The 25,180-nt window shown below is 44.5% G+C and overlaps 2 protein-coding genes and 1 long non-coding RNA gene across 5 annotated transcripts in view; 2 read left to right on the top strand and 1 right to left on the bottom strand.

The window, feature by feature from the left end:
* Window positions 1-15,284, bottom strand: part of COA5 (cytochrome c oxidase assembly factor 5) — a 43,790-nt gene extending 28,506 nt beyond the window's left edge. For both annotated transcript variants that reach the window (XM_081484539.1, XM_081484540.1), the window contains exon 1: window positions 15,107-15,284. In XM_081484539.1, coding sequence (XP_081340665.1) covers window positions 15,107-15,205 — 99 coding nt within the window. In that variant the 5' untranslated portion in view covers window positions 15,206-15,284. The remainder of the gene's footprint in view (window positions 1-15,106) is intronic.
* On the top strand, window positions 5,616-10,180 carry LOC145503916 (uncharacterized). The gene is made up of 2 exons (XR_014051906.1): window positions 5,616-5,944; window positions 6,244-10,180. It is a non-coding gene; the product is annotated as an uncharacterized LOC145503916 (long non-coding RNA).
* A 128-nt stretch (window positions 15,285-15,412) lies between the features above and the next one.
* Window positions 15,413-24,922, top strand: UNC50 (unc-50 inner nuclear membrane RNA binding protein). Of its 2 annotated transcripts, none has more exons than XM_081484537.1 (6): window positions 15,413-15,514; window positions 16,598-16,881; window positions 18,262-18,382; window positions 22,884-23,023; window positions 23,113-23,214; window positions 24,588-24,922. In XM_081484537.1, the coding sequence occupies exons 2-6, from the start codon at window positions 16,602-16,604 to the stop codon at window positions 24,722-24,724; spliced, it is 780 nt and encodes a 259-aa protein (XP_081340663.1). In that variant the 5' UTR covers window positions 15,413-15,514; window positions 16,598-16,601; the 3' UTR covers window positions 24,725-24,922. The 2 variants fall into 2 exon arrangements, with proteins under 2 accessions (XP_081340663.1, XP_081340664.1); XM_081484538.1 differs by having other exon boundaries at window positions 15,413-15,725.
* Window positions 24,923-25,180: the final 258 nt, after the last annotated feature.

Genomic DNA, 25,180 nt, shown 5'->3' with positions numbered 1-25,180 from the left:
TATTATGTTGAGGTATGTTCCTTCTATTCCTGCTTTCTGGAGGGTTTTTATCATAAATGGATGCTGAATTTTGTCAAAGGCTTTTTCTGCATCTATTGAGATAACCATATGGTTTTTTTCTTTCAATTTGTTAATGTGGTGTATTACATTGATTGATTTGCGGATGTTAAAAAAACCTTGCATTCCTGGGATAAAGCCCACTTGGTCATGATGTATGATCTTTTTAATATGATGTTGGATTCTGTTTGCTAGAATTTTATTAAGGATTTTTGCATCTATGTTCATCAGTGATATTGGCCTGTAGTTTTCCTTTTTTGTGACATCTTTGTCTGGTTTTGGAATTAGGGTGATGGTGGCCTCATAGAATGAGTTTGGAAGTTTACCATCTTCTGCAATTTTCTGGAAGAGTTTGAGTAGGAGAGGTGTTAGCTCTTCTCTAAATTTTTGGTAGAATTCCGCTGTGAAGCCGTCTGGTCCTGGGCTTTTGTTTGCTGGAAGATTTCTTTTTCTTTTTTTTGTTTTTTTAATAAATTTATTTATTTTAGTTGGGGGCTAATTACTTTACAATATTGTAATAGTTTTTGCCATACATTGACATGAATCAGCCATGGGTTTACATGTGTTCCCCTTCCTGGACCCCCCACCCACCTCCCTCCCCATCCCATCCTTCTGGATCATCCCATTGATTACAGTTTCGATTTCCGTGCTTGTGATGGGTCTGTTAAGATCTTCTATTTCTTCCTGGTTCAGTTTTGGAAAGTTATACTTTTCTAAGAATTTGTCCATTTCTTCCAAGTTGTCCGTTTTATTGGCATATAGCTGTTGGTAGTAGTCTCTTATGATCGTTTGTATTTCTGTGGAGTCTGTTGTGATCTCTCCATTTTCATTTCTAATTTTGTTGATCTGATTCTTTTCCCTTTGTTTCTTGATGAGTCTGGCTAAATGGCTTGTCAATTTTGTTTATCTTCTCGAAAAACCAGCTTTTAGTTTTGTTGATTTTTGCTATGGTCTCTTTTGTTTCTTTTGCATTTATTTCTGCCCTAATTTTTAAGATTTCTTTCCTTCTACTGACCCTGGGGTTCTTCATTTCTTCCTTCTCTAGTTGCTTTAGGTGTAGAGTTAGTTGATTTATTTGATTTTTTTCTTGTTTCTTGAGGCACGCCTGTATTGCTATGAACCTTCCCCTTAGTATTGCTTTTACGGTGTCCCATAGGTTTTGGGTTGTTGTGTTTCCATTTTCATTCGTTTCTATGCATAATTTTATTTCTTTTTTGATTTCTTCTGTGATTTGTTGGTTATTCAGAAGCGTGTTGTTTAGCCTTCGTATGTTGGAATTTTTAATAGTTTTTTTCCTGTAATTGAGGTCTAATCTTACTGCATTGTGGTCAGAGAAGATGGCTGGGATGATTTCAAGTTTTTTGAATTTACCAAGGCTAGATTTATGGCCCAGGATGTGATCTATCCTGGAGAAAGTTCCATGTGCACTTGAGAAAAATGTAAAATTGATTGTTTTGGGGTGGAAAGTCCTGTAAATATCAATTAAATCTAATTTGTCTATTGTATCATTTAAAGTTTGTGTTTCCTTGTTAATTTTCTGTTTAGTTGATCTATCCATATGCGTGAGTGGAGTATTAAAGTCTCCCACTATTATTGTGTTATTGTTAATTTCCCCTTTCATACTTGTTAGTATTTGCCTTATATATTGTGGTGCTCCTATGTTGGGTGCATATATATTTGATTGATCCTTTGATCTTTATGTAGTGTCCTTCTTTGTCCTTTTCACATCCTTTATTTTAAAGTCTATTTTATGTGAAATGAGTATTGCGACTCCTGCTTTCTTTTGGTCTCCGTTTGCATGAAATATGTTTTTCCATCCCTTCACTTTCAGCCTGTGTGTGTCCCTAGTTTTGAGGTGGGTCTCCTGTAGACAGCATATATAGGGGTCTTGTTTTTGTATCCATTCAGCAAGCCTTTGTCTTTTGGTTGGGGCATTCAACCCATTTACATTTAAGGTAATTATTGGTAAGTATGATCCCGTTGCCATTTACTTTGTTGTTTTGAGTTCGTGTTGAAACATCCTTTCTGTGTTTCCTGTTTAGAGAAGATCCTTTAGCATTTGTTGGAGAGCTGGTTTGGTGGTGCTGAATTCCCTCAGCTCTTGCTTGTCTGTAAAGCTTTTGAATTCTCCTTCATATCTGAATGAGATCCTTGCTGGGTACAGTAATCTGGGTTGTAGATTATTCTCTTTCATTACTTTAAGTATGTCCTGCCATTCCCTTCTAGCCTGAAGGGTTTCTATTGAAAGATCAGCTGTTATCCTTATGGGGATCCCCTTGTGTGTTATTTGTTGTTTTTCCCTTGCTGCTTTTAATATTTGTTCTTTGTGTTTGATCTTTGTTAATTTGATTAATATGTGTCTTGGGGTGTTTCACCTTGGGTTTATCCTGTTTGGAACTCTCTGGGTTTCTTGGACTTCTGTGACTATTTCTTTCCTCATTTTAGGGAAATTTTCAACTATTCTCTCCTCGAGTATTTTTTCATGGCCTTTCCTTTTATCTTCTTCTTCTGGGACTCCTATGATTCGAATGTTGGGGCGTTTCATATTGTCCCAGAGGTCCCTGAGGTTTTCCTCATTCTTTTGATTCTTTTTTCTTTTTTCCTCTCTGCTTCATTTCCATCATTCTATCTTCTACCTCACTTATCCTATCTTCTGCCTCCGTTATTCTACTGTTGGTTCCCTCCAGAGTGTCTTTTATCTCCTTTATTTCATTATTCATTCTATATTGACTCCTTTTTATTTCTTCTAAGTCCTTGATAAACATTTCTTGCATCTTCTCAATCCTTGTCTCCAGGCTATTTATCTGTAACTCCATTTTGCTTTCAAGATTTTGGATCATTTTTATTATCATTATTCTAAATTCTTTTTCAGATAGATTCCCTATCTCCTCCTCTTTTGTTTGGTTTTGTGGGCATTTCTCATTTTCCTTTACTTGCTGAGTATTTCTCTGCCTTTTCATCTTGTTTAGATTGCTGTGTTAGGCGTGGCCCTTCTGTATTCTGGTAGTATGAAGTTCCTCTTTATTGTGGAGGTTCCTCACTGTGGTTGGGGTTGGACAGTTGGCTTGTCAAGGCTTCCTGGTTGGGGGAGCTTGTGTCGGTGTTCTGGTGGGTGGAGCTGAATTTCTGCTCTCTAGGGTGCAATGGAGTAACCAGTATTAATTTTTGAGATGTCTATGGATTTGGTGTGCCTCTGGGCAGCCTGTATATTGATGCTCAGGGCTATGTTCCTGCATTGATGGAGAATTTGCGTGGTATGTCTTGCTCTGGAACTTATTGGCTCTTGGGTGGAGCTTGGTTTCAGTGTATATGTGGAGGCTATTGGATGCTCTCTTATTAATTAATGTTTCCCCTGGCTTTCAGTCTTACTCTTGCAGTAGCCTCAAGACTTCTCCTTCATACAGCATCAATAATAAAACTTTTAGGTTAATGGTGAAAAGATTCTCCACAGTAAGGGATACCCAGAAAGGTTCACTGAGTTACATGGAGAGATGAGGTGGGGGAGGGGGGTTTGAGGTGACCAGGAGGGGAAGAGGGGAATTCAAATGTGGAGAGAGCAATCTAGCCAGTAAGCACTTCCCTTTGTGCTTTCCACAGTTTGGAACCCTCAGAGTGGTTCACAGAGATACATAGAGAGGGGGGGAGGAAGGTAATAGAGGTGAGCATGAGTAGAAAGGGAGGAATCAAGAGGGGAGAGAGAGATCTGGGCAGTATCCTGTTCCTGAAGTGTTCTCCGGTACCCAGAACACCCTCAGAGATTCACAGAATTGGGCTGAGAAGAGAAGGAGGAGGGTGGGAGATAGAGGTTCCCTGGGGGAGAAGAAAGAGCATCAATAGGGGGAGAGAGTAATCAGGCCAGTGATCACACTCCTGAGTAAAAATGGGTCCTAAAGATTGGGTTCTTAAATGTACAAAATTGATATCAAATATGTAAAACAAAGATTACAAATCTAGAGTAGAGGTTAGACTCTTATAAAACTTACAATATAAAAAAAAAGAAAAAAAAGAAACTGTAAAAAGAAAAAAAACAGTAAAACAGTAAAAAAAAGAAACAGTAAAAAAAGTAAAACAGGAAAAAAACACAAAAGGTATAAGATATATGTATGCAGTTTGCTTCAAAAATAGGGTTTTTTTTTTTTGCAAGTTAATAGTGGGTTATGAAAATGAAAGTTAAAGGTGTAATAGAGGACTTGAAGAAAAAGGAAAGAAGAGAAAAAAAAATTTTTTTTAATTAAAAAAAAAAAATAATAATAGTAAAAAAATATATATCCCGGACTTTCTCTGGAGCTGTTGTGAGCAGTGTGGGGTCTGCTCAGTTTCAGATAGATCCTTGTTCCTGCTTATACTTTTCAAGATCTATAGGTCCTTTTCAATGCAGTCGGTATTAACTACAGGGATTTTAATCTGTTGGCCTGTCACTTGCAAAGCGCTTCCCTCTGTTTATTTGGCTTCTGTTTGGAGGTCTCTTCAGTATCTTATTTCCGCCCTGCAACAAAGCGGTGGAGGTGGTCTCCTCAGGTTCGCTTGTTCAATTGTGCTGTGGGGAGGAAGGAACACTGCAAACCTGGTGTGTGTGTGGTGAGCTCGCAGTGTCTCGGCCGCACTGGGTTCGCCCCCGCTCACGGCGTGTGTGCTTTCCCGTCTACCCTGCTCAGGCTTCAGGCTACTCAGCCGGGGAGTGGGCCCTGAGATGCGTGCACTTCCCAGGTCTAAGCCGCTCAGGTTCAGGCTCCCGGTTACTTCACAAAGGCGCAGACTTGGTTTCGCCCACGGCTTGTGCCGTTCCCGGTCGGAGCTGCTCAGGCGGCCAGGAGTTTGGCAAGCGTGCTCTCCCCTGTTGGGGCGGTGCGGCTTATCACCTCCCTGGTCCCCGCCTCGGTTTACGGGCGCGCCCGGCTCCGGTGTGCTTTGTGTCGGTTCTGGGGAGCTGGTCTCTGGCTGCGACCCTCCCGGCGGCTGTCGACCCTCCGGGATCTCAGGCAGTCTTTGCTTAGAAACTGGGAGCCTGTTTGCAGTTAGGTAGGGGGTGCCCTCTCTGGGGCCGAGTTTGCCCCTTTCCAGCTCTGGGTGGCCCCGCCTGCCCGCTGTGTCCGGCGGGGGATGGGGCGGTCCGCAGCCGGCTAGCTCTCCTCTGGTATCGCTCAGTCCTTTGTTCTCTGAGCGGGCCGGCAGTGCCTTAGAGTTGGGCTTTTCGCGGGATAGTTCTCTGTCTCTGGCTGTCCCACAGTTTAGGTTACTATCTCACGTTAGCTCCCTCAGATTGCCCTCAGGGCACTCGGGCCCGGTCCTTACCCTAGGCAGTGCCGCCCGCTCCTCTCCGTTCAGCCCCCACTTGCTGGTGGCGGATGATGCAAGCGTCTGGGGTTCTTTGCTGGGAGTTGCTTTAGGCACGTAATCTGTGGGTTTTATTTATTTTTTCCTCCCAGTTACGTTGCCCTCCGAGATAAGAAATCTTACCCACACCCGCCGGTGAGAGGGTTTCCTGGTGCTTGGAAATTTCTCCTCTTTTACGACTCCCTCCCCGGGACGGGTCTCTGTCCCTAACTCTTTTGTCTCTCTTTTTATCTTTTATAATTTCTCCTACCTCTTTTGAAGATAATGCGCTGTCTTTGTGGAAGCCTGACGTCCTCTGCCAGCCTTCACAAGTAGTTTTGTGAAGTTTGCTCAGCGTTCAGATGTTCTTTCGATAAATTTGTGGAGGAGAGAGTGGTCTCCCCGTCCTATTCCTCCGCCATCTTAGCCCCCCTATGTTAACTTTGAAAGCCCAAACAGCAACAATTAGGTGCTCTAAAATCTGAACAGCTTTAGTGCCAGTTCTCAACACTTCAGAAAAATGTTAATGAGGCTGGCAGGAGTACTACTTCGAAGGCAATGGCACCCCACTCCAGTACTCTTGCCTGGAAAATCCCATGGACAGAGGAGCCTGGTAGGCTACAGTCCATGGGGTCGCTAAGAGTCGCACACGACTGAGCAACTTCACTTTCACTTTTCCCTTTCATGCACTGGAGAAGGAAATGGCAACCCACTCCAGTATTCTTGCCTGGAGACTCCCAGGGACGGCGGAGCCTGGTGGGCTGCCGTCTATGGGGTCGCACAGAGTCGGACACGACTGAAGCGACTTAGCAGCTTAAACACCTGGTGTTTAAATTTTGCCTGCTCTTCCGTCATCAGGGATTTCCCCTCAAGCAGATTTTTGACCCTGCAACCCCACCAGTACAGTCACTCCCCAAAACCTTCATTTTGCAAGTGCCAGTCACACTCCTAGTTTTCTCTGTGAAAAAAGCTACAGGGTACATCTATGGCATTCCTGACCCCAGGAATCTTGGCCACATTCCAGTCTTTATGTCTGCTTGGGCCCTAGATTTGAATGGTCATTTATTGGGTTGGCCAAAAAGTTCGTTCAGGTTTGGCAATAGAATGGTATGGAAACACCTGGACCAACCTCTTGGCCAACTCAATCAATACCACAGTGAACCTCAACAGTGAACCAGAACAGAGTAGTAAGCTTCTCTATACTATTCCTCCCTCAGACTCTGTAATGAGGCTGCCAACATGAACAATATGGAGAGAGATAAAAGGACTACAATTACACAAAAGACTGTAATCTATAAACTGATGCTTCCTTAAAATGTATTTAAGATGCCATCTTTTTCACAAGCTTTCAACCCATACTGCCAACTGCCTAATGGGAAGATCCATCTAGATAAAATACCTACGAGAGAAATGTTACTTCATCTTCCTCCAACCCCTTAACAATCACTCTTTTATGGGTGAGCTGGATTAACCAGCCATTTTGCAGCTGGGCAGTGTCACGTGACTACGTTCTAGCCAATGGAATGTGTAGGGCACCGGAAAGTAAAACTTCCGGGTTGGTCCTTAAGGGAAACTGGCTTGCCCACTCTCCCACTCACTCCACCATGTTACCAGGCTTGATGATGTGGCAGCATGGCATTCTCAGACCAAGAGTATGAGAGTAACATCCTATCTCTCATCATAGCACCTAATCCCACAGATCAACAGTGTTTAGATCCATGAAAGACAGGGTCAAACTAGACCCCAATTACAGGCACAAGAGCAAAAGAGAGAATTCTCTATGGTATTTTAAGCCAGTGTTATTCCGGTCTCTGTAACATTTACCGGAATCTATAATTAATACACTCCCACGTTTATTTGCCTTCTGAGGTCCAGAATGGTGACTCCCAAACATGGTGACTCCCAAACATGGCTGTACCCAAAAGCCAAGTTGGGACACTTTTAATTTATAAGGGAGACAGGAGAGCAGTGGAATCTGTACTTTTAAGGGCTCCATCCCCAACACCAGGTGATTCTGATAAAAAGCCAGCAATCAGGAAGCTGTTAACAGAGACACAAGGGAGATAACTTGTAGTTGAGTTCCTTGGGCAGTTTTCAACCTTTTTGATCTCCCAGGAATCATAAAATCCTAAGAAGTTTATCTGAAAGATGCCTTTTGAATCTGCTTTTTCCTTGTGTCTCTTCTCTAGCCCCACTGGAGTTTACACCCTTATTACCATTACCCGGCATTTCTCTGAGCCCCTACAGTTGCTGGACTCTCACTGCAGCCCCCAAACTTTATATTTTATGCTGAATTCTTCCCTAAAGTGAGGTCCAGCAGCTTTTCACGTGGGCTCACTGTCAAAAGACTGGGTTAACTTCCTTACTCAAGGAGCCGAGAAATCAAGAACCTTATCACGAATGTGGCTGCCACACAGAGCAGGCACAGACTCAGCAGAATTTCCCTTGGTTCCGAGTCCTCGTGGCAAGGGGTGGGCTGGAGCTGCCAGTGACACCATGGGAGAAGGGATGATAACCTCCTGGATTTGCATAACTCAATGTTTTGCCTCACTACTGCCCCTTTACAGTCCAGTTGAAGTGACCATTCAGGATGAATTTAACACAAACTATAAACGCACTTCCATTTAAGAGACCGTTTATATGTTGAATAGTAGTGGTGAGAGTGGGCACCCTTGTCTTGTTCCTGATTTTAGGGGAAATGCTTTCAGTTTTTTCCCCATTTAGGATGTTTGCCATGGGTTTGTCATATATAGCTTTTATTATGTTGAGGTATGTTCCTTCTATTCCTGCTTTTTGGAGGGTTTTTATCATAAATGGATGTTGAATTTTGTCAAAGGCTTTCTCTGCATCTATTGAAATAATCATATGGTTTTTATCTTTCAATTTGTTAATGTGGTGCATTACATTGATTTGCAGATATTGAAGAATCCTTGCATCCCTGGGATAAAGCCCACTTGGTCATGATGTATGATCTTTTTAATATGTTGTTGGATTCTGTTTGCTAGGATTTTATTAAGGATTTTTGCATCTATGTTCATCAGTGATACTGGCCTGTAGTTTTCTTTTTTTGTAACATCTTTGTCACGTTTTGGTATTAGGGTGATGGTGGCCTCACAGAATGAGTTTGGAAGTTTACCTTCCTCTCCAATTTTCTGGAACAGTTTGAGTAGGATAGGTGTTAGCTCTTCTCTAAATTTTTGGTAGAATTCAGCTGTGAAGCCATCTGGTCCTGGGCTTTTGTTTGCTGGAAGATTTCTGATTACAGTTTCAAGTTCTGTGCCTGTGATGGGTCTGTTGAGATTTTCTATTTCTTCCTGGTTCAGTTTTGGGAAGTCGTACTTTTCTAAGAATTTATCCATTTCTTCCAAGTTGTCCATTTTATTTCCATATAGTTGCTGAAAATAGTCTTTTATGATCCTTTGTATTTCTGTGTTGTCTGTTGTGATCTCTCCATTTTCATTTCTAATTTTGTTGATTTGATTCTTCTCCCTTTGTTTCTTGATGAGTCTGGCTAATGGCTTGTCAATTTTATTTATCTTCTCAAAGAACCAGCTTTTGGCTTTGTTGATTTTTGCTATGGTCTCTTTTGTTTCTTCCGCATTTATTTCTGCCCTAATTTTTAAGATTTCTTTCCTTCTACTAACCCTGGGGTTCTTCATCTCTTCCTTTTCTAGTTGCTTTAGGTGTAGAGTTAGGTTATTTATTTGGCTTTTTTCTTGTTTCTTGAGGTGAGCCTGTATTGCTATGAATCTTCCCCTTAGCACTGCTTTTATCATGTCCCATAGGTTTTGGGTTGTTATGTTTTCATTTTAGTTCGTTTCTATGCATATTTTTATGTCTTTTTTGATTTCTTCTGTGACCCAGCAATCCCACTGCTAGGCATATACACTGAGGAAAACAGACTTGAAAGAGACACGTGTACTCCAATGTTCATCGCAGCACTGTTTTAATAGCCAGGACATGGAAGCAGCCTAGATGCCCATCAGCTGATGAATGGATAAGGAAGCTGTGGTACATATACACAATGGAATATTACTCGGCCATTAAAAAGAATACATTCAAATCAGTTCTAATGAGGTGGATGAAACTGGAGCCTATTATACAGTGAAGTAAGCCAGAAAGAAAAACACCAATACAGTATACTAACACATATATATGGTATTTAGTCAATCAGTAAAGATAACCCTGTATTTGAGACATCAAATGAGACACAGATAAATAGAACAGTATTATGGACTCTATGGGAGAGGGCGAGGGCGGGATGATATGGGAGAATGGCATGGAGGCATGTAAATTATCATATGTGAAATGAATCGCCAGTCCAGGTTCAATGCATGATACAGGGTGCTCGGGGCTGGTGCACCGGGATGACCCAGAGGGATGGGATAGGGAGGGAGGTGGAAGGGGGATTCTGGAAGAGGAAAACATGTACACCCATGGTGGAAATAAAAAAAAAAAAAGGGAGACCGTTTATAAATATAATACCACATTCTCCTAGTTGACTACATTCAGCAACAAAAAGGCCATGTACTGAATGCGGGCAAAGAACATCTGTGCCTCACGTCCTGGTCATTATCTCTGTCTACAGTTTTCCAGCTTCCCAGAGATCATTTATCTCTATGTCCCTGCAATCAGACTTGGCACTCAACTGTTTGCTAAATCAACCTATCACTGCCAAAAAACCAATTCAGTGTTCTCCTTATCACCAGTGTCCTCTTCCACTTCCAGAGTTTCTTTCCCAAGCTCCTCACTCTGACACACCAGGGCCATCATCCATGGCAACCTTTCTCTCCTCCTCCAGCCCAGCTTCTGGGTGGCCCTCCCACATCTCCCTGATTTTTCTGCACATGCTGTTCTTTCAGAGTCTCCCCACAACCACCAGAGCCTCCACTGCTTTACTTCATCAACTACTACTCAACCTTTAAGACTCAGAGCAAAGGTCACCTCCTCTGGTGAGAAGTTTCCAAACTCTCAAGCAAAATAAGCTGCTCTCCCTTGGGCACCCAAGGCACTTTGCTCCTCTACCCATTAAACAAGTATTTACCAAAGCTTACACAGCCCTTCCCCTGTAGCTCAGCGGGTAAAGAATCCGCCTGCAATGTGGGAGACCTGGGTTCGATCCCTGGGTTGGGAATATCCCCTGGAGAAGGGAAAAGCTCCAGTATTATAGCCTGGAGAATTCCACAGACTGTATAGTCCATGGGGTCGCAAAGAGTCTGACATGACTCAGCAACTTTCACTTCACACAGACCCTGCCAACACCAGTGAACCAAATGTAAATCATGAACCAGCAGAAACACCAATATCGCCAATATCATTGATGTCCATATTCGGGTAGTTGTCTTCCCTTTGAAATAAGGGTAACTTTCTGAAATTACATCTCCAAATGCAAGAATAACCGCCAGCAACTTGCTGCAGGGTTGGGGGCACTGAGTGCAGCAGTGCATGCACGGAACCTTCTGAAGGAGGTCACCATTATCTTCACTACCTCCACCACAGTTTGGCCCCAGGTCAAATAACAGGGAGGGAACACAGACCTGACCATCAACAGAAAATTGGATTAAAGACTTATTGAGCATGGCCCTGCCCATCAGTCAGCCTCTCCCATTAGGAAGCTTCCATAAGCCTCTTACCCTTCTCCATCAGAGGGCAGACAGAATGAAAACCACAATCACAGAACACTAATCAATCTGATCACATAGACCACAGCCTTGTCTAACTCAACGAAACTATGAACCATGCCGTGTAGGACCACCCAAGACGGACGGGTCATGGTGGAGAGTCCTGACCAAACGTGGTCCACTGGAAAAGGGAATGGAAAACCACTTCAGTATTCTTGCTTTGAGAACGCCATGAACAGTATGAAAAGGAAAAAAGACAGGACACTGAAACATGAACTCCCCAGGTCGGTAGGTGCCCAACATGCTACTGGAGATCAGTGGAGAAATAACTACAGAAAGAATAGAGATGGAGCCAAAGCAAAAACAACACACAGTTGTGGAGGTGACTGGTGATAGAAGTAAAGTCTGATGCTGTAAAGAGCAATATGGCATAGGAACCTGGAACGTTAGGTCCATGAATCAAGGAAAACTGGAAGTGGTCAAACAGGAGGTGGCAAGAGTGAACATTGACATTTTAGGAATCAGTGAACTAAAATGGACTGGAATGGGTGAATTTAACTCAGATGACCATTATACCTACTACTGTGGGCAAGAATCCCTTAGAAGAAATGGAGTAGCCATCATAGTCAACAAAAGAGTCCAAAATGCAGTAATTGGGTGCAATCTCAAAAACGACAGAATGTTCTCTGTTCATTTCCAAGGAAAACCATTTAATATCAACGTAATCCAAGTCTATGCCCTGACCAGTAATGCTGAAGAAGCTGAAGTTGAATGGTTCTATGAAGACCTACAAGACCTTTTAGAACTAACACCCAAAAAAGATGTCCTTTTCATTATAGGGGACTGGAATGCAAAAGTAGGAAGTCAAGAAACACCTGGAGTAACAGGCAAATTTGGCCTTGGAGTACAGAATGAAGCAGGACAAAGGCTAATAGAGTTTTGCCAAGAGAATGCACTGGTCATAGCAAACACCCTCTTCCAATAACACAAGAGAAGACTCTACACATCATCACATGGACATCACCAGATGGTCAACACCAAAATCAGATTGATTATATTCTTTGCAGCTAAAGATGGAGAAGCTCTATACAGTCACCAAAAACAAGACTGGGAGCGGACTGTGGCTCAGATCATAAACTCCTTATTGCCAAATTCAGACTTAAACTGAAGAAAGTAGGGAAAACCACTAGACCATCAGGTATGACCTAAACCAAATCACTAACGATTATACACTGGAAGTGACATATAGATTCAAGGGATTCAATCTGATAGAGTGCCTGAAGAACTATGGACAGAGGTTCGTGACATTCTACAGGAGGAAATGATCAAAACCATCCCAAAGAAAAATGCAAAAAGGCAAAATGGTTGTCTGAGGAGGCCTTAAAAATAGCTGTGAAAAGAAGAGAAGCGAAAGGCAAAAGAGAAAAGGAAAGACATATCCATTTAAATGCAGAGTTCCAAAGAATAGCAAGGAGAGATAAGAAAGCCTTCCTCAGTGATCAATGCAAAGAAATAGAGGAAAACAATAGAATGGGAAAGACTAGAGATCTCTTCAACAAAAAGTAGAGATTCCAAGGGAACACTTCAAGCAAAGATGGGCACAATAAAGGATAGAAATGGTGTGGACCTAACAGAAGCAGAAGATATTAAGAAGAGGTGGCAAGAATACACAGAAGAACTATACAAAAAAGATCTTCACAACCCAGGTAATCACAATGGTGTGATCACTAACCTAGAGCCAGACATCCTAAAATGCAAAGTCAAGTGGCCCTTAGGAAGCATCACTACGAACAAAGTTAGTGGAGGGGATGTAATTCCAGTCGAGCTATTTCAAATCCTAAAAGATGATGCTGTGAAAGTGCTGCACTCAATATGTCAGCAAATTTGGAAAACTCAACAGTGGCCATAGGACTGGAAAAGGTCAGTTTTCATTCCAATCCCAAAGAAGGGCAATGCTAAAGAATGCTGAAATTACCACACAATTATACTCATCTCACACGCTAGCAAAGTAATGCTCAAAATTCTCCAAGCCAGGCTTCAACAGTACCTGAACTGCGAACTTCCTGATGTTCAAGCTGGATTTAGAAAACGCAGAGGAACCAGAGATCAAACTGCCAACATCTGTTTGATCATGGAAAAAATGAGAGTTCCAGAAAAACATCTACTTCTGCTTTATTGACTATGCCAAAGCCTTCGACTGTGTGGATCACAATAAACTGTGGAAAATTCTAGAGAGATGGAACACCAGACCATCTGACCTGCCTCCTGAGAAACCTGTACGCAGGTCAAGAACAACAGTTAGAACTGGACATGGAACAACAGACTGGTTCCAAATCAAAAAAGGAGTATATCAAGGCTGTATATTGTCATCATGCTTATTTAACTTCTACGCACAGTATATCATGAGAAATGCTGGCCAGGATGAAGTACAAGCTGGAATCAAGATTGCTGGGAGAAACAGCAATAACCTTAGATACGCAGATGACACCACACTTATCGAAGAAAGCAAAGAACCAAAGAGCCTCTTGATGAAAGAGGAGAGTGAAAAAGTTGGCTTAAAGCTCAACATTCAGAAAACTAAGATCATGGCATCTGGTCCCATCACTTCATGGCAGATAGATGGGGAAACAAAGGAAACAGTGACAGACTTTATTTTGGGGGGCTCCAAAATCACTGCAGATGGTGACTGCAGCCATGAAATTAAAAGACGCTTGCTCCTTGGAAGATAAGTTATGACCAAATTAGACAGCATATTAAAAAGCAGAGACATTACTTTGCCAACAAAGGTCCATCTAGTCAATAGCTTTGGTTTTTCCAGTAGTCATGTATGGATGTGAGAGTTGGACTATAAGAAAGCTGAGCACCAAAGAACTGATGCTTTTGAACTGTGGTGTTGGAGAAGACTCTTGAGATTCCTTTGGATAGCAAGGAGATCCAACCAGTCCATCCTGAAGGAAATCAGTCGTGAATATTCATTGGAAGGACTAATGCTGAAGCTGATAATCCAATACTTTGGCCACCTGATGTGAAGAACTGGTTCACTGGAAAAGACCCTGATGCTGGGAATAATTGAAGGCAGGAAAAGGGGACGACAGTGGTTGAGATGGTTGGATGGCATCACTGACTCAGTGGACGAGTTTGAGTAAACTCCGGGAGTTGGTGATGGACAGGGAAGCCTGGAGTGCTTCAGTCCATGGGGTTCCAACGAGTGGGACACGACTGAGTGACTGAACTGAACTGAATGGCAGAATCCAGGTTTGCCAGTAGACTTTGAACCTCATTGGGCTTCCCACGTGGCGCTAGTGGTAAAGAACCCACTTGGAACGCAGGAGAGACAAAAGACACGGGTTCGATCCCAGGTCGGGAAGATCCCCTGGAGGCGGGCACGGCAACCCACTCCAATATTCTTGCCTGACCATCCCATGGACAGAGGAGCCTAGAGGGCTAGGGTCTACGGGGTCGCAAAAAGTAGGAAACGACTTAAGGCACGCATGCTATCAGATTGGCTCCGGAGAAGACCTGTGGCTGTACTGAGAGAAAGATAGCAAATTCCTGTCTCCCATCACAGCACCTAAAACCACAAGTTCAACGGTAGGGGGCGCAAGATACAAAGTGGTGAAAATAAAAAAGCTGTCTCTTCTACAGCTTATCCTGGAATACACAGAACTCAGCAACAAGTTCAGACCAGCACAAAGTAAATACAGCATATATTCAGCCACAACTGAACTGAGAAAGGAGGTTTCAAGAGGCAACACAGTATGCCAGGTTCATGTAATTATCTGCTAATTTACTGGTTCTCATTTTCGAGGGCTCAAGAAACCTGTGATACTCTCCTATGTCTCCAGAACCCAGCAGAGCAGCAGCATTCCGTGTTTCAAGGCCCGAGATAGTTCAAACTTCACAAAAACCGAGAGGGGCAACATCGTTTTCTGCAATTTCACCATTGGGAAGTCAGGTTTCGACCGTGGACTCGCCCAAGTTCATTAAGTTGGTGGACACCTAGGACCGCGAACTCAGAGGCTCGACTCAGCCACCACTGGGGCCCGCCAGGGACCCTCCGCCAGCCTCGCCTCCCCGCTTCGGGCCTCGGTCATCCGAGCGCCCGGCCGCGCTACCTTGAGCACGCAGTCAGACTGCAGCAGACACACGCCCAGATCCTCCTTCACGCCCGCGCACGCGCCGCCCTCCGGCTTGTCCTCGTAATACCGGGGCATTACTGCGCCTCCAGCTGGCCGCGGCCTCCACCCTCTCCTTCCGAGACGGCCCAGACTGCTCAGATGCCAGTGATGCCTCGGCGGGCGGAACCGGAAATCGACAGCAGCCACTTCCGGTGGGCGCACGGCGAGTGGCGTAACGCGAGAGGCGTCGCGCGCGGTATTTGTGGGTCACGTGACGCGACGCGACGCGCCCCCTACGCTGTTGACGTTGCGGGGAGGGAAGTTGACCCAGCGGCTGCTGGGTTGGCTGCTGGGCGGTGGTGGCGGTGGTGTGTTAAGCCAGTGGACGCCGCCGCGGGGCTCCAGGTGAGGCCTGCCGACGGCCCCGTCTGCGCGCGACTCGGGCTCGCAGGGAGACCTTTTCCTCCGGCAACTTGCGGCCCCACGTGATGTGGGGGCCAGCCCTGGAGTGACCGCGCCCGGGTCCGGCTGCTCGGCGTGCGGTGGGGCTGCCAGACACCATCGCGGAGACTGGTTACAGCCCAATTTCAGATAACAGCGAATGATGTCTGCATAGGTGTGGGTCTCACGCAGTGTTTCGGGCCTGCTTATATTACAAGTTACTGTCATATCTGCGATGCAGTTGTAACGGGACGTCCTGTGTTTTTATGCTCAATCTGGCCGCCTTACCGGAGGCCCCGAGCCGGCGGGGAGCAGCTGGCGTCCTGGAGGCCTGGGGAGTGGAGCCCGGCACTGGGCTGCCGGGGCGGGACATGGAGTCCGGACGGTGACCAGCGCCTCCCTGGCTTCAGACTGGTTGGGCTGGGCTCCCACGCTGTCGTTCCCCTGATGAACTAGTCAGGAAGTAAAACACTATACGTTTGAGTTTTGCCTTGTTTTTACATCCCATGCTAATGAACGAGTTGCTTGTTGGTGAGGCGCTGATGGACTCCTGTGATAAGCCATTTACTTTACCTCGTCGGAAACATCGTTTCTGTTTGGCTTCAGCAAAGGCTTTTCCTTCAAGTCTTGATTGTTAGCACAGATGACAGGTGGACTTTTGATTCAGACTGCCTGAGTTCAGATTTTGACTCCATCACTATCTCTGCTTCTGGAGAAGGGGTGGGAGGGGGTGGGGAGAGGTGGAGCAGGTCTGAGGATTGACAGAAGTGAAGTACAGAGAATGGGTGGACCTTGTAAAAGCGTTATTATGAAAGTTCGGAAGGCCACGGGGCAGCCCTTTCCCGAAGTGCAATGGGCAGTTCTCCAGCTCCCAAATCAGCCTCAAAACCAACTTTACTCTCTTTTGAGCCCTGCCTCTTCTCAGGGATTGGGGCCAAAATGTGACGTGACTTGTCTCCTAAATAACTCACAAGAGGAGTGCTAGAGGCTGGCAGTTTGTTCTGATGATTTGTATTAATAATATAATTTTTCCTCCCTTCTATCTAGGAAGATGTTACCAAGTACTTTGGTGAATTCCCCATTGCAGGGGAACGGAGTGTTGAGTTCCAGGGATGCAGCCAGACACACAGCCGGAGCAAAACGCTACAAATACCTGAGGAGACTTTTTCGTTTCCGGCAGATGGACTTTGAGTTTGCTGCCTGGCAGATGCTCTACCTGTTCACTTCCCCACAGAGAGTTTATAGAAACTTTCACTATAGGAAGCAGACGAAAGATCAGTGGGCCAGGGATGACCCGGCTTTCTTGGTCCTGTTAAGTATCTGGCTCTGTGGTAAGTGTATATCTGCAGGAGAGTTGAGAAGTCAGTTGAATGTTGGACTTGTCATTTGGAGAATCCTGTTGTTAGCGTGTTATGGGTCATAATTTGGGGTTCTCTGAAGCCACTGTCTTCCTTTCTGAAGTCTCCAAAACCTCCTCGCAGAAAGAGAGTGGTATTCTTCCTGATTTTAAAGGTCCCCAGCAGATGCCAGAGTAAACTGGTTCCTTGGAACTTTGAAAAGTACAGGACAGAGTCACTCCATGTCTTTCAACTGCCATGATAAATACGTAGGGCTTCCCTGGTGGTTCAGACAGTAAAGAATCTGCCTGCAGTGCTGGAGACCTGAGTTTGATCCCTGGGTCAGGAAGATCCCCTGGAGAAGGAAATGGCTACCCACTCCAGTATTCTTGCCTGGAGAATCCCATCGACAGAGGAGCCTGGTGGGCTACAGTCCATGGGGTCGCAAAAGAATCAGATACAACTGAGCTATTAACACTTTCACATTTTTCGTAAATTCATTGATACCCAAATGCAAACTTACTGTGAAAAAGAACTACTGAGATTGGAAATTACATTTCACCCTCAGGCTGATCCCGGGCTTCCTCGGTGACTCAGTTGGTAAATAACCTGCCTGCAGTGCAGGAGACCCACATTTGATCCCTGGGTCAGGAAGATCCCCTGGAGAAGGGAATGGCAACCCACTCCAGTACTCTTGCCTGGAGAATTCCATGGACAGAGGAGCCTGGTGGGCTACAGTCCATGGGGTCTCAAAGAGTCAGACATGACTGAGCCGACTAACACTTTCACTTCTCACTTTCATCAGGCCAATCCAGAGTGAGGGTTCTGAAAGTACTAATGTGATCTTGAGAAATTGCTTTAAGTTCTCCAATAGTGCAGTGAAAGGATCTGAACCACCTTTAGTGTCTCAATCATATCTGACTTTTTGTGACCCCATGAACTGTAGCCTTCCAGTCTCCTCTGTCTGTGAAATTCACGAGGCAGGAATACAGAAGTGTGTAGCCATTCCATCCTCCAGAGGATCTTCCTGGGTCTCCTGCATTGCAGGCAGATTCTTTACAATCTAAGCCAGCAGGGAAGCCCACCTTTAACTGGATTTAAATATGTGAGTGCCTTCTCAGTAGTGGTCGTATTCTGAATGCTGGGGCTACCCTGGTGAATCACAGATAGACAGGGGCCTCCTCAGTAAATGTCAGGTGTGTTCCAGGACGATCTGCATTTCTTAATCAGTTACATCTATTAATAAGATAGCTTAGGGGTTTTGTTTACATTCCTGCATCCCATTCTGGAGTGGGCATCTGAAAGGCAGAAACTGACCTGTATGCTTAGAATCTAGCAAAGTGCCTGAAAGCATCTTGTAAATCTTTCTTGCAGTGTCCACTATAGGATTTGGCTTTGTGCTGGACATGGGATTTTTTGAGACGATAAAGCTGCTCCTTTGGGTGGTATTCATAGACTGTGTAGGCGTTGGTCTTCTCATATCAACCTTAATGTGGTAAGTACGGAAGCTTTGGTTTTTCAGATGCTACTGTAGAGCTTCCCTCTGTTTGCTTCAGAGAGTAGCTGATGGAAACAGAAACTATGAACTGAAAGAACTGATTTTGTCCGCCAGGATAACCATAACTCATTCTCCTGTGTTGGCACCTAGAGCAGAAAATACTCTTCAGGGGATGGTCCGCTTTGTCAGACTGCACCAAATAAGTGAATTGAAGTCATGATTATGTTGTATTAACAAAATACCTGATTTTGCAAAAATGTTTCACAGGCAATTCTGCTGAAGTTGTCTGGATGATGGCACAGTATTCTGCTGCCTTGGTCAGCAGGTCATTTCTCAATGAGTAAAACGTGGAGGGTTATGTCATGGAATCTAACTTTGAATCTTTGACACGAAATGAAGCACATGAAAAAGGATTGTTTTGGTTAAGCTTCCTTCCTGCTGAGACACACGAGCGGGTTTTATGTTTTATTTGACTGAGTTCTCAATCTCTCTCTGGGTTTGCTGTATCAGCAATAGTGTGCTGAGTATCAATTTGGAGTCTGATTTTTTGATGGGTGCTCTTATGTGGTTGGCGGAAGGGGTAGACATGCGGGTGAGCTCAGCAGGGGGCTGGTGGTTGCTGTTATGTATCAGAGAAAACACTGGAATCTGAGTTGCAGAGAGACCTGGGTTCAAATGCCAGCTCAGCCATTTACCCTGTCCTTCTTGGAAGATGGAAGTTAATTATCTATTTGTGAGGTATTTGAAAAGCTGGTGCTGTGAAAAGCACCTGGCATACAGTCTGTGCTCAATAAATGGTAGCTGTTAACATTTTGAAAAAGATTGTGAGATGCTAACCTCTGATGATACCAACCTATTATTTTGCTTTGTAACTTCTAACCAGTCCAGTAGGTTTTGTATGTGCTGGGTAGTCAGAAAATGCAGTGCACCAGTAATCTAAAATTCTAAGTGAAAGTCGCTCAGTCATGTCTGACTCTTTGCGACCCCATAGTCTGTGGAATTCTCCAGGCCAGAATACGGGAGTGGGTAGCCTTTTCCTTCTCCAGGGGATCTTCCAAACCCAGGTATCGAACCCAGGTCTCCTGCGTTGCAGGTGGATTCTTTACCAGCTGAGCCACAAGGGAAGCCCTTAAAATTCTTAATTATGGCCTAAAAAGAATACTGCTAACTAAGATGGCAAATAGATGGGGAAACAGTGGCTGACTTTATTTTTGAGGGCTCCAAAATCACTGCAGATGGTGATTGTAGCCATGAAATTAAAAGATGCTTATTCCTTGGAAGGAAAGTTATGACCAACCTAGATAGCATATTAAAAAGCAGAGACATTACTTTGCCAACAAAGGTCCATCTAGTCAAGGCTATGGTTTTTCTGGTAGTCATGTATGGATGTGAGAGTTGGACTATAAGGAAAGCTGAGCGCCGAAGAATTGCTTTTGAACTGTGGTGTTGGAGAAGACTCTTGAGAGTCCCTTAGACTGCAAGGAAATCCAACCAATCCATCCTAAAGGAGATCAGTCCTGGGTGTTCATTGGAAGGACTGATGTTGAAGCTGAAACTTCAGTACTTTGGCCACCTGATGCAAAGAGCTGACTCATTTGAAAAGACCCTGATGCTGGGAAAGATTGAGGGCAGGAGGAAGAGGGGACGACAGAGGGTGAGCTGGTAGGATGGCATCACCGACTCAGTGGACAGGAGTTTGGGTAGGCTCCGGGAGTTGGTGATGGACAGGGAGGCCTGGTGTGCTGCGGTTCATGGGGTCGCAAAGAGTCGGACACGACTGAGTGACTGAACTGAACTGAACTAATGAAAAATCTTCTGACTGTGGAGGAGGAGGAGCTGGAGAGAGTGGTGAGGCTGGGTGCAATTGTGTGGTCTGTGTTTGAGCAGAGGAAGCCCAGACTGGTGTGGCAGGTCCAGAAGTAGAGGATGGTAGGGAAGAGGGGGCGGCCAGGGCCTCTGGGGCGGCCTGCAGGCTGCAGACTTCGGGTGCAGGTGTGTTCCGTGTGAGGCGTGCTGAGGTCAGGACTGTTGATAATGAAATAAAGGGTCATTAGACACTGGGGGAAGGGACCTGGAAGCTGTAGCAGTCTGGCTAAAATGAGGATGTGACTGGCATTCTTAATCTGAAGGTGGGAGGGGAGGACTCAGCTGTCTTTGAGCTCTCCCGGGAGGAGTGTCAGTGTTCTAGAGGTGAGACCTGGATAAAGGCCAGAAGCCTGGGAAGCACCTGTTTAAGGGCTGAGCAGAGGGGTGGGGGCAGCAGCAAGACCATTGAATGGGAACCCTTGAATGGTGAGCTAAATGCTTCTTACTCCATTCATTTTATAGCACAGTCTTGGCTCAAGTGGAAGGTGTTTTGGTAAGTTCCAGTTTGTTCTAGCAAAGCACTCAGATCTTGATATTTTCAGACAGTTGAGTATAGGACTATTTTATTAGTACTATGACACTTCTCGTTTTTCTTTTTATTTCCACTGTAGGCACAGCATTTTTCTTAATGGTATCCTTGAAATCACATGTAGAAACAACCGTCGAATTTCTGTAACTGTTTACAATCCTTTTTGTTCTTTTCCTTTGAAGACCTGTCTTTCTGTTACCTGGATGTCAGTCTTTTCATTTCTTCATCATTTAAAGGAACCATGAGACCATGCTGTGGAACAGGGGCATGAGCTTGAGTGATTGTTTTTGTGGTTGGAAATGTCGCTGGCCACTCTTTCCTTACTGGTTCCTCTGGATTCCCTGAACTTTCCACAGCGGGGTGGGGGTTGGTGGGGTGTATGTGACCCCAGTCTCAGGCCACAGACCTGTTCTCTATTTGTGTTCACTCTCTGGGTGATCTCATTCAAGTTCATGGCTTTTAGTACCAGCTTAAAGCTCAACGTTCAGAAAACTAAGATCATGGCATCTGGTCCCATCACTTCATGGCAAATAGATGGGGAAACAGTGGAAACAGTGTCACACTTTATTTTTTGGGGCTCCAAAATCACTGCTGATGGTGATTGCAGCCATGAAATTAAAAGACGCTTACTCCTTGGAAGGAAGGTTATGGCCAACCTAGATAGCATATTTAAAAGCAGAGACATTACTTTGCCAACAAAAGTACGTCTAGTCAAGGCTATGGTTTTTCCAGTGGTCATGTATGGATGTGAGAGTTGGACGGTGAAGAAAGCTGAGCGCCGAAGAATTGATGCTTTTGAACTGTGGTGTTGGAGAAGACTCTTGAGAGTCCCTTGGACTGCAAGGAGATCCAATCAATCCATCCTAAAAGAGATCAATCCTGGGTGTTCATTGGAAGGTCTGATGTTGAAGCTGAAACTCCAATACTTTGGCCACCTCATGCGAAGGGTGGACTCACTGGAAAAGACCCTAATGCTGGGTAGGATTGGGGGCAGGGAGAAGGGGACGACAGAGGATGAGATGGTTGGATGGCATCACCGACTCGATGGACATGGGTTTGGGTAGACTCCGGGAGTTGGTGATGGACAGAGAGGCCTGGCGTGCTGCAATTCATGGGGTCGCAAAGAGTCGGACACGACTGAGCGACTGAATTGAACTGCACACATGAATCTATATATCCCGTGTGGACTGCTCCTCTAAACTTCTAGACCTTCCTACTATATTTCTTACTTCTTCAGCATAACAGGGCCAGGTCCAAACTCCTGTACTCTCCCCTTCCTGCACCCAAATCACTCTTGGTGCAGCCACTCCTACCTCAGTGGCACCTCCGTCTTTCACTTGTTTTAAGGCAGAAGTCTCTCAGCTGTCCTTGACTAATCTTTTTCCCTGGTACCCACTGTCTAGTTCTCTTGTTGTTCCCACCTTCCAGCTGTAGTCGTCCCCAGGCCATCACCTCTGCTGCTGCCACCCTCTTCATCTCCTCCTCGCAGTAACTTCCCTCCTGCCTCTCTGCTTCCATTCTTGTCCCCAGGGTCTGTTCTCAGACCACAGCCAGAGGAACCCCATCAAAACAGTAAGTCAAACGTCCTTTTGGGAACTCCACAGTGACTTCTTATTCCACCAAGGGTAAAAGCTGAACGTCTGACAGTGGCCACAGGGTCTGTAAGATGCTCCTTTTTCTTTTCCCATTTCATTCCCTGCTGTCTTCTCACCTGTTGCAGGCACTCTGAGCCCCTCCCCATTCCTCAAGCAGACCAAGCCCTCCCCCACCCTCTGTGCTCAAGACGCCTCTCTGCTTGGAAGGCTCCACCCCAGGGGTTCCTGTCACTGCCGCTGGTTCTTTGCCCAGATGTCGCTCTCTCGTGACTGTTGTCATAGTTAACATTTCACCTTTGTAGCTTCTGTCCTGTCCTGTTCAGTTTTTCTCCATAGGCCATCTGACTGTATTGTTGTCAGTCCACTCCCGCTAGATTGAAGGCAAAAATTTGTTTTGTTTACCACCATATCTCCAGTGTCTGGAATAATGCTTGAGCCATAGAAGACAGTAAATACGCATGGGGTTAATTTTATTATATTATGAAAGAAATGTTATCTTTTTCTTCAGGTTTATCTCCAATAAGTATTTAGTGAAACGGCAGAGCAGAGACTACGATGTGGAGTGGGGCTATGCCTTCGACGTGCATCTGAATGCTTTTTACCCTCTCCTGGTCATTTTGCATTTTATACAGCTTTTTTTCATCAACCGTAAGTAGCAGTTACTTCTAAGCTTGGTTATCAGAAAGTCTTCATTGTACCCACTCAAAAAAGATTCACTGTATGTGTCTCTTTGGCAGATGTCATCCTAACAGACACATTTATTGGATATTTAGTTGGAAATACCTTATGGTTGGTTGCTGTTGGCTACTATATCTATGTAACTTTCTTAGGATACAGTGGTAAGTAATTGCTTTTTTTGGTTGACAACACTACAGGGAGGGGAGAAGTTATAACAGTAATACAATGAGCTTACTTTTATGGAGCTGGCACTGTCCCTGGTGTTTTACATATTCTCCCAGTTAATCTTTAGTTATATGATACAGGTTTACTATTCCCCATTTTTCAAACAAGGAGACAAGTCCAGAGAGATTAAGTAATTTATCCACGGTCCCGTAGCTCCAAAGTGGCATAGCTGGTACATAACAAACTTTTATCATTTCAAGGAACCATGTTAAACCATACTGATGCTCTCCAGGTTTCTTGCAGGAACACATGACCAGTTTCTTTTCTCCTAGGCTTTTGGGTTCTGGGTTTCAGGCAGTCTGTCAGATGAGGAAAGGGTTGGGTCCAGTGTATGGGCACGTTTAAAACTTTTGCCGTATTTTCTGTTTTATGATTGGGGGATGATTCTGAAATATTCTTCATTTTGAAAACATCTGTGTTGGTCCCAGGCCACCTGCTGGACTGGAGAAGCCTAGGGGTGAGAGGTACTGTGGATAATGACAGAAGATCAAGCCCAGCTTCTGCTAAGCTCAGGATATGTTTATAAATTCATTATTCAATTCTGCTATTGGTTCATCTTTCATAGTATGAATGAGAACCATATTTATTTTTCTTCATGTATGTTAAGAAATGACTGCTATTAAGAGTTCAATTTAGAGATCTTATGATTTGTTAGTGTTATGTATTTTAGCCCTTTACTTTATTGTCCCTCTAGATGATTAGGATCTTACTGTAAACTAAGTCACTTGGACTCACATGTGACTGATTCCACTGGTCAGAGAGTCCCCTTGACTTTGTCAGGAACCACTTACCCACCCCCCCAAACTGTAACACCTCGTTTTGGGCATTGGGGAGGTCCTGTCTCTAGTTCGGGGGAGATGGAAGTGCATTTTGGATCACTGTCCTAGTAACTCCCTACAATTTAGAAGATTCTTTGGGCATAGCTCAGTTTCAGTTTGGGGACTACTTGTATGAGAAATACTTAGGTTTGAATGCATGGGGTATGGAACCACTAACAGGAAGCCGCAAGTGAGAAAGAAAGAAACACAGATATCTGGGGGTGGGTTTTATATTTGAGAGCTTCATTTCTTTCCTAAAATCTGGGATACTAGTTGAGATCTCACCTTCTCAAAGTGGAGGTGTTACACTCCCTCAGTTGGGAAAGCTCAAACAGCTGAAAGTTGGTTTTTTCCTATAACGTCATCCATCTCTGCTGGTACATTAAGATGGGAAGCTTCTGAAGCATCACAGATTTAAATTCACCACTTGATCCATTAATAACTGGCGATGTTGACTCTCACCCTTGACCTGAATCCTGGTCCTTTTCCAGCACTGCCGTTTTTGAAAAACACAGTGGTTCTTCTCTACCCGTTCGCACCTCTCATCCTGCTCTACGGACTGTCACTAGCACTGGGCTGGAACTTCACCCACATGCTCTGCTCCTTCTACAAGTACAGGGTGAGGTAGGGAGCCTCTCACCTCTGAGCAGCAGCAACAGTAGTGGCGAGGCGGTGATTTCCTGTGAGACCTGTAAATAAAGTATCAGTGTAGATATCTTAAAGGTATAAAGTTGGCAAATTTGAAGAAGTATAAATGTTAATACTTAGTACATTCCTTAAAACTAATTAAATGTACATTTCTACAATAAATATTTTTTAAACTAAAGTGTTACCTTTTATTCATAAATATTTGCACACCGAATGCTACACAAAGTATTAAGGCTATGAGGAAAATAAAAAGGTAAAACTTTTTAACGTAAGTTATTTTTGAACGTGTATCCACATGACAGTAGTCATGTGTGTCCCATCCCCTCCCCGACTGTTACTGACAAGGTACAGAGTCACCCCCATTTCTAACAGGCCGCATTTTAAACTTTTATATAAGCCACAGGGTCCTAGTTTAAGCTTTAAAAGTCTCCTTAGG

The sequence above is a fragment of the Giraffa tippelskirchi genome, chromosome 4, assembly GCF_054371585.1.
Source record: "Giraffa tippelskirchi isolate mGirTip1 chromosome 4, T2T-mGirTip1v1.2.pri, whole genome shotgun sequence".
Taxonomy (NCBI): domain Eukaryota; kingdom Metazoa; phylum Chordata; class Mammalia; order Artiodactyla; family Giraffidae; genus Giraffa; species Giraffa tippelskirchi.
Note: the sequence above shows the minus strand (reverse complement) of the source record. Positions and strands in the feature narration are given on the sequence as shown.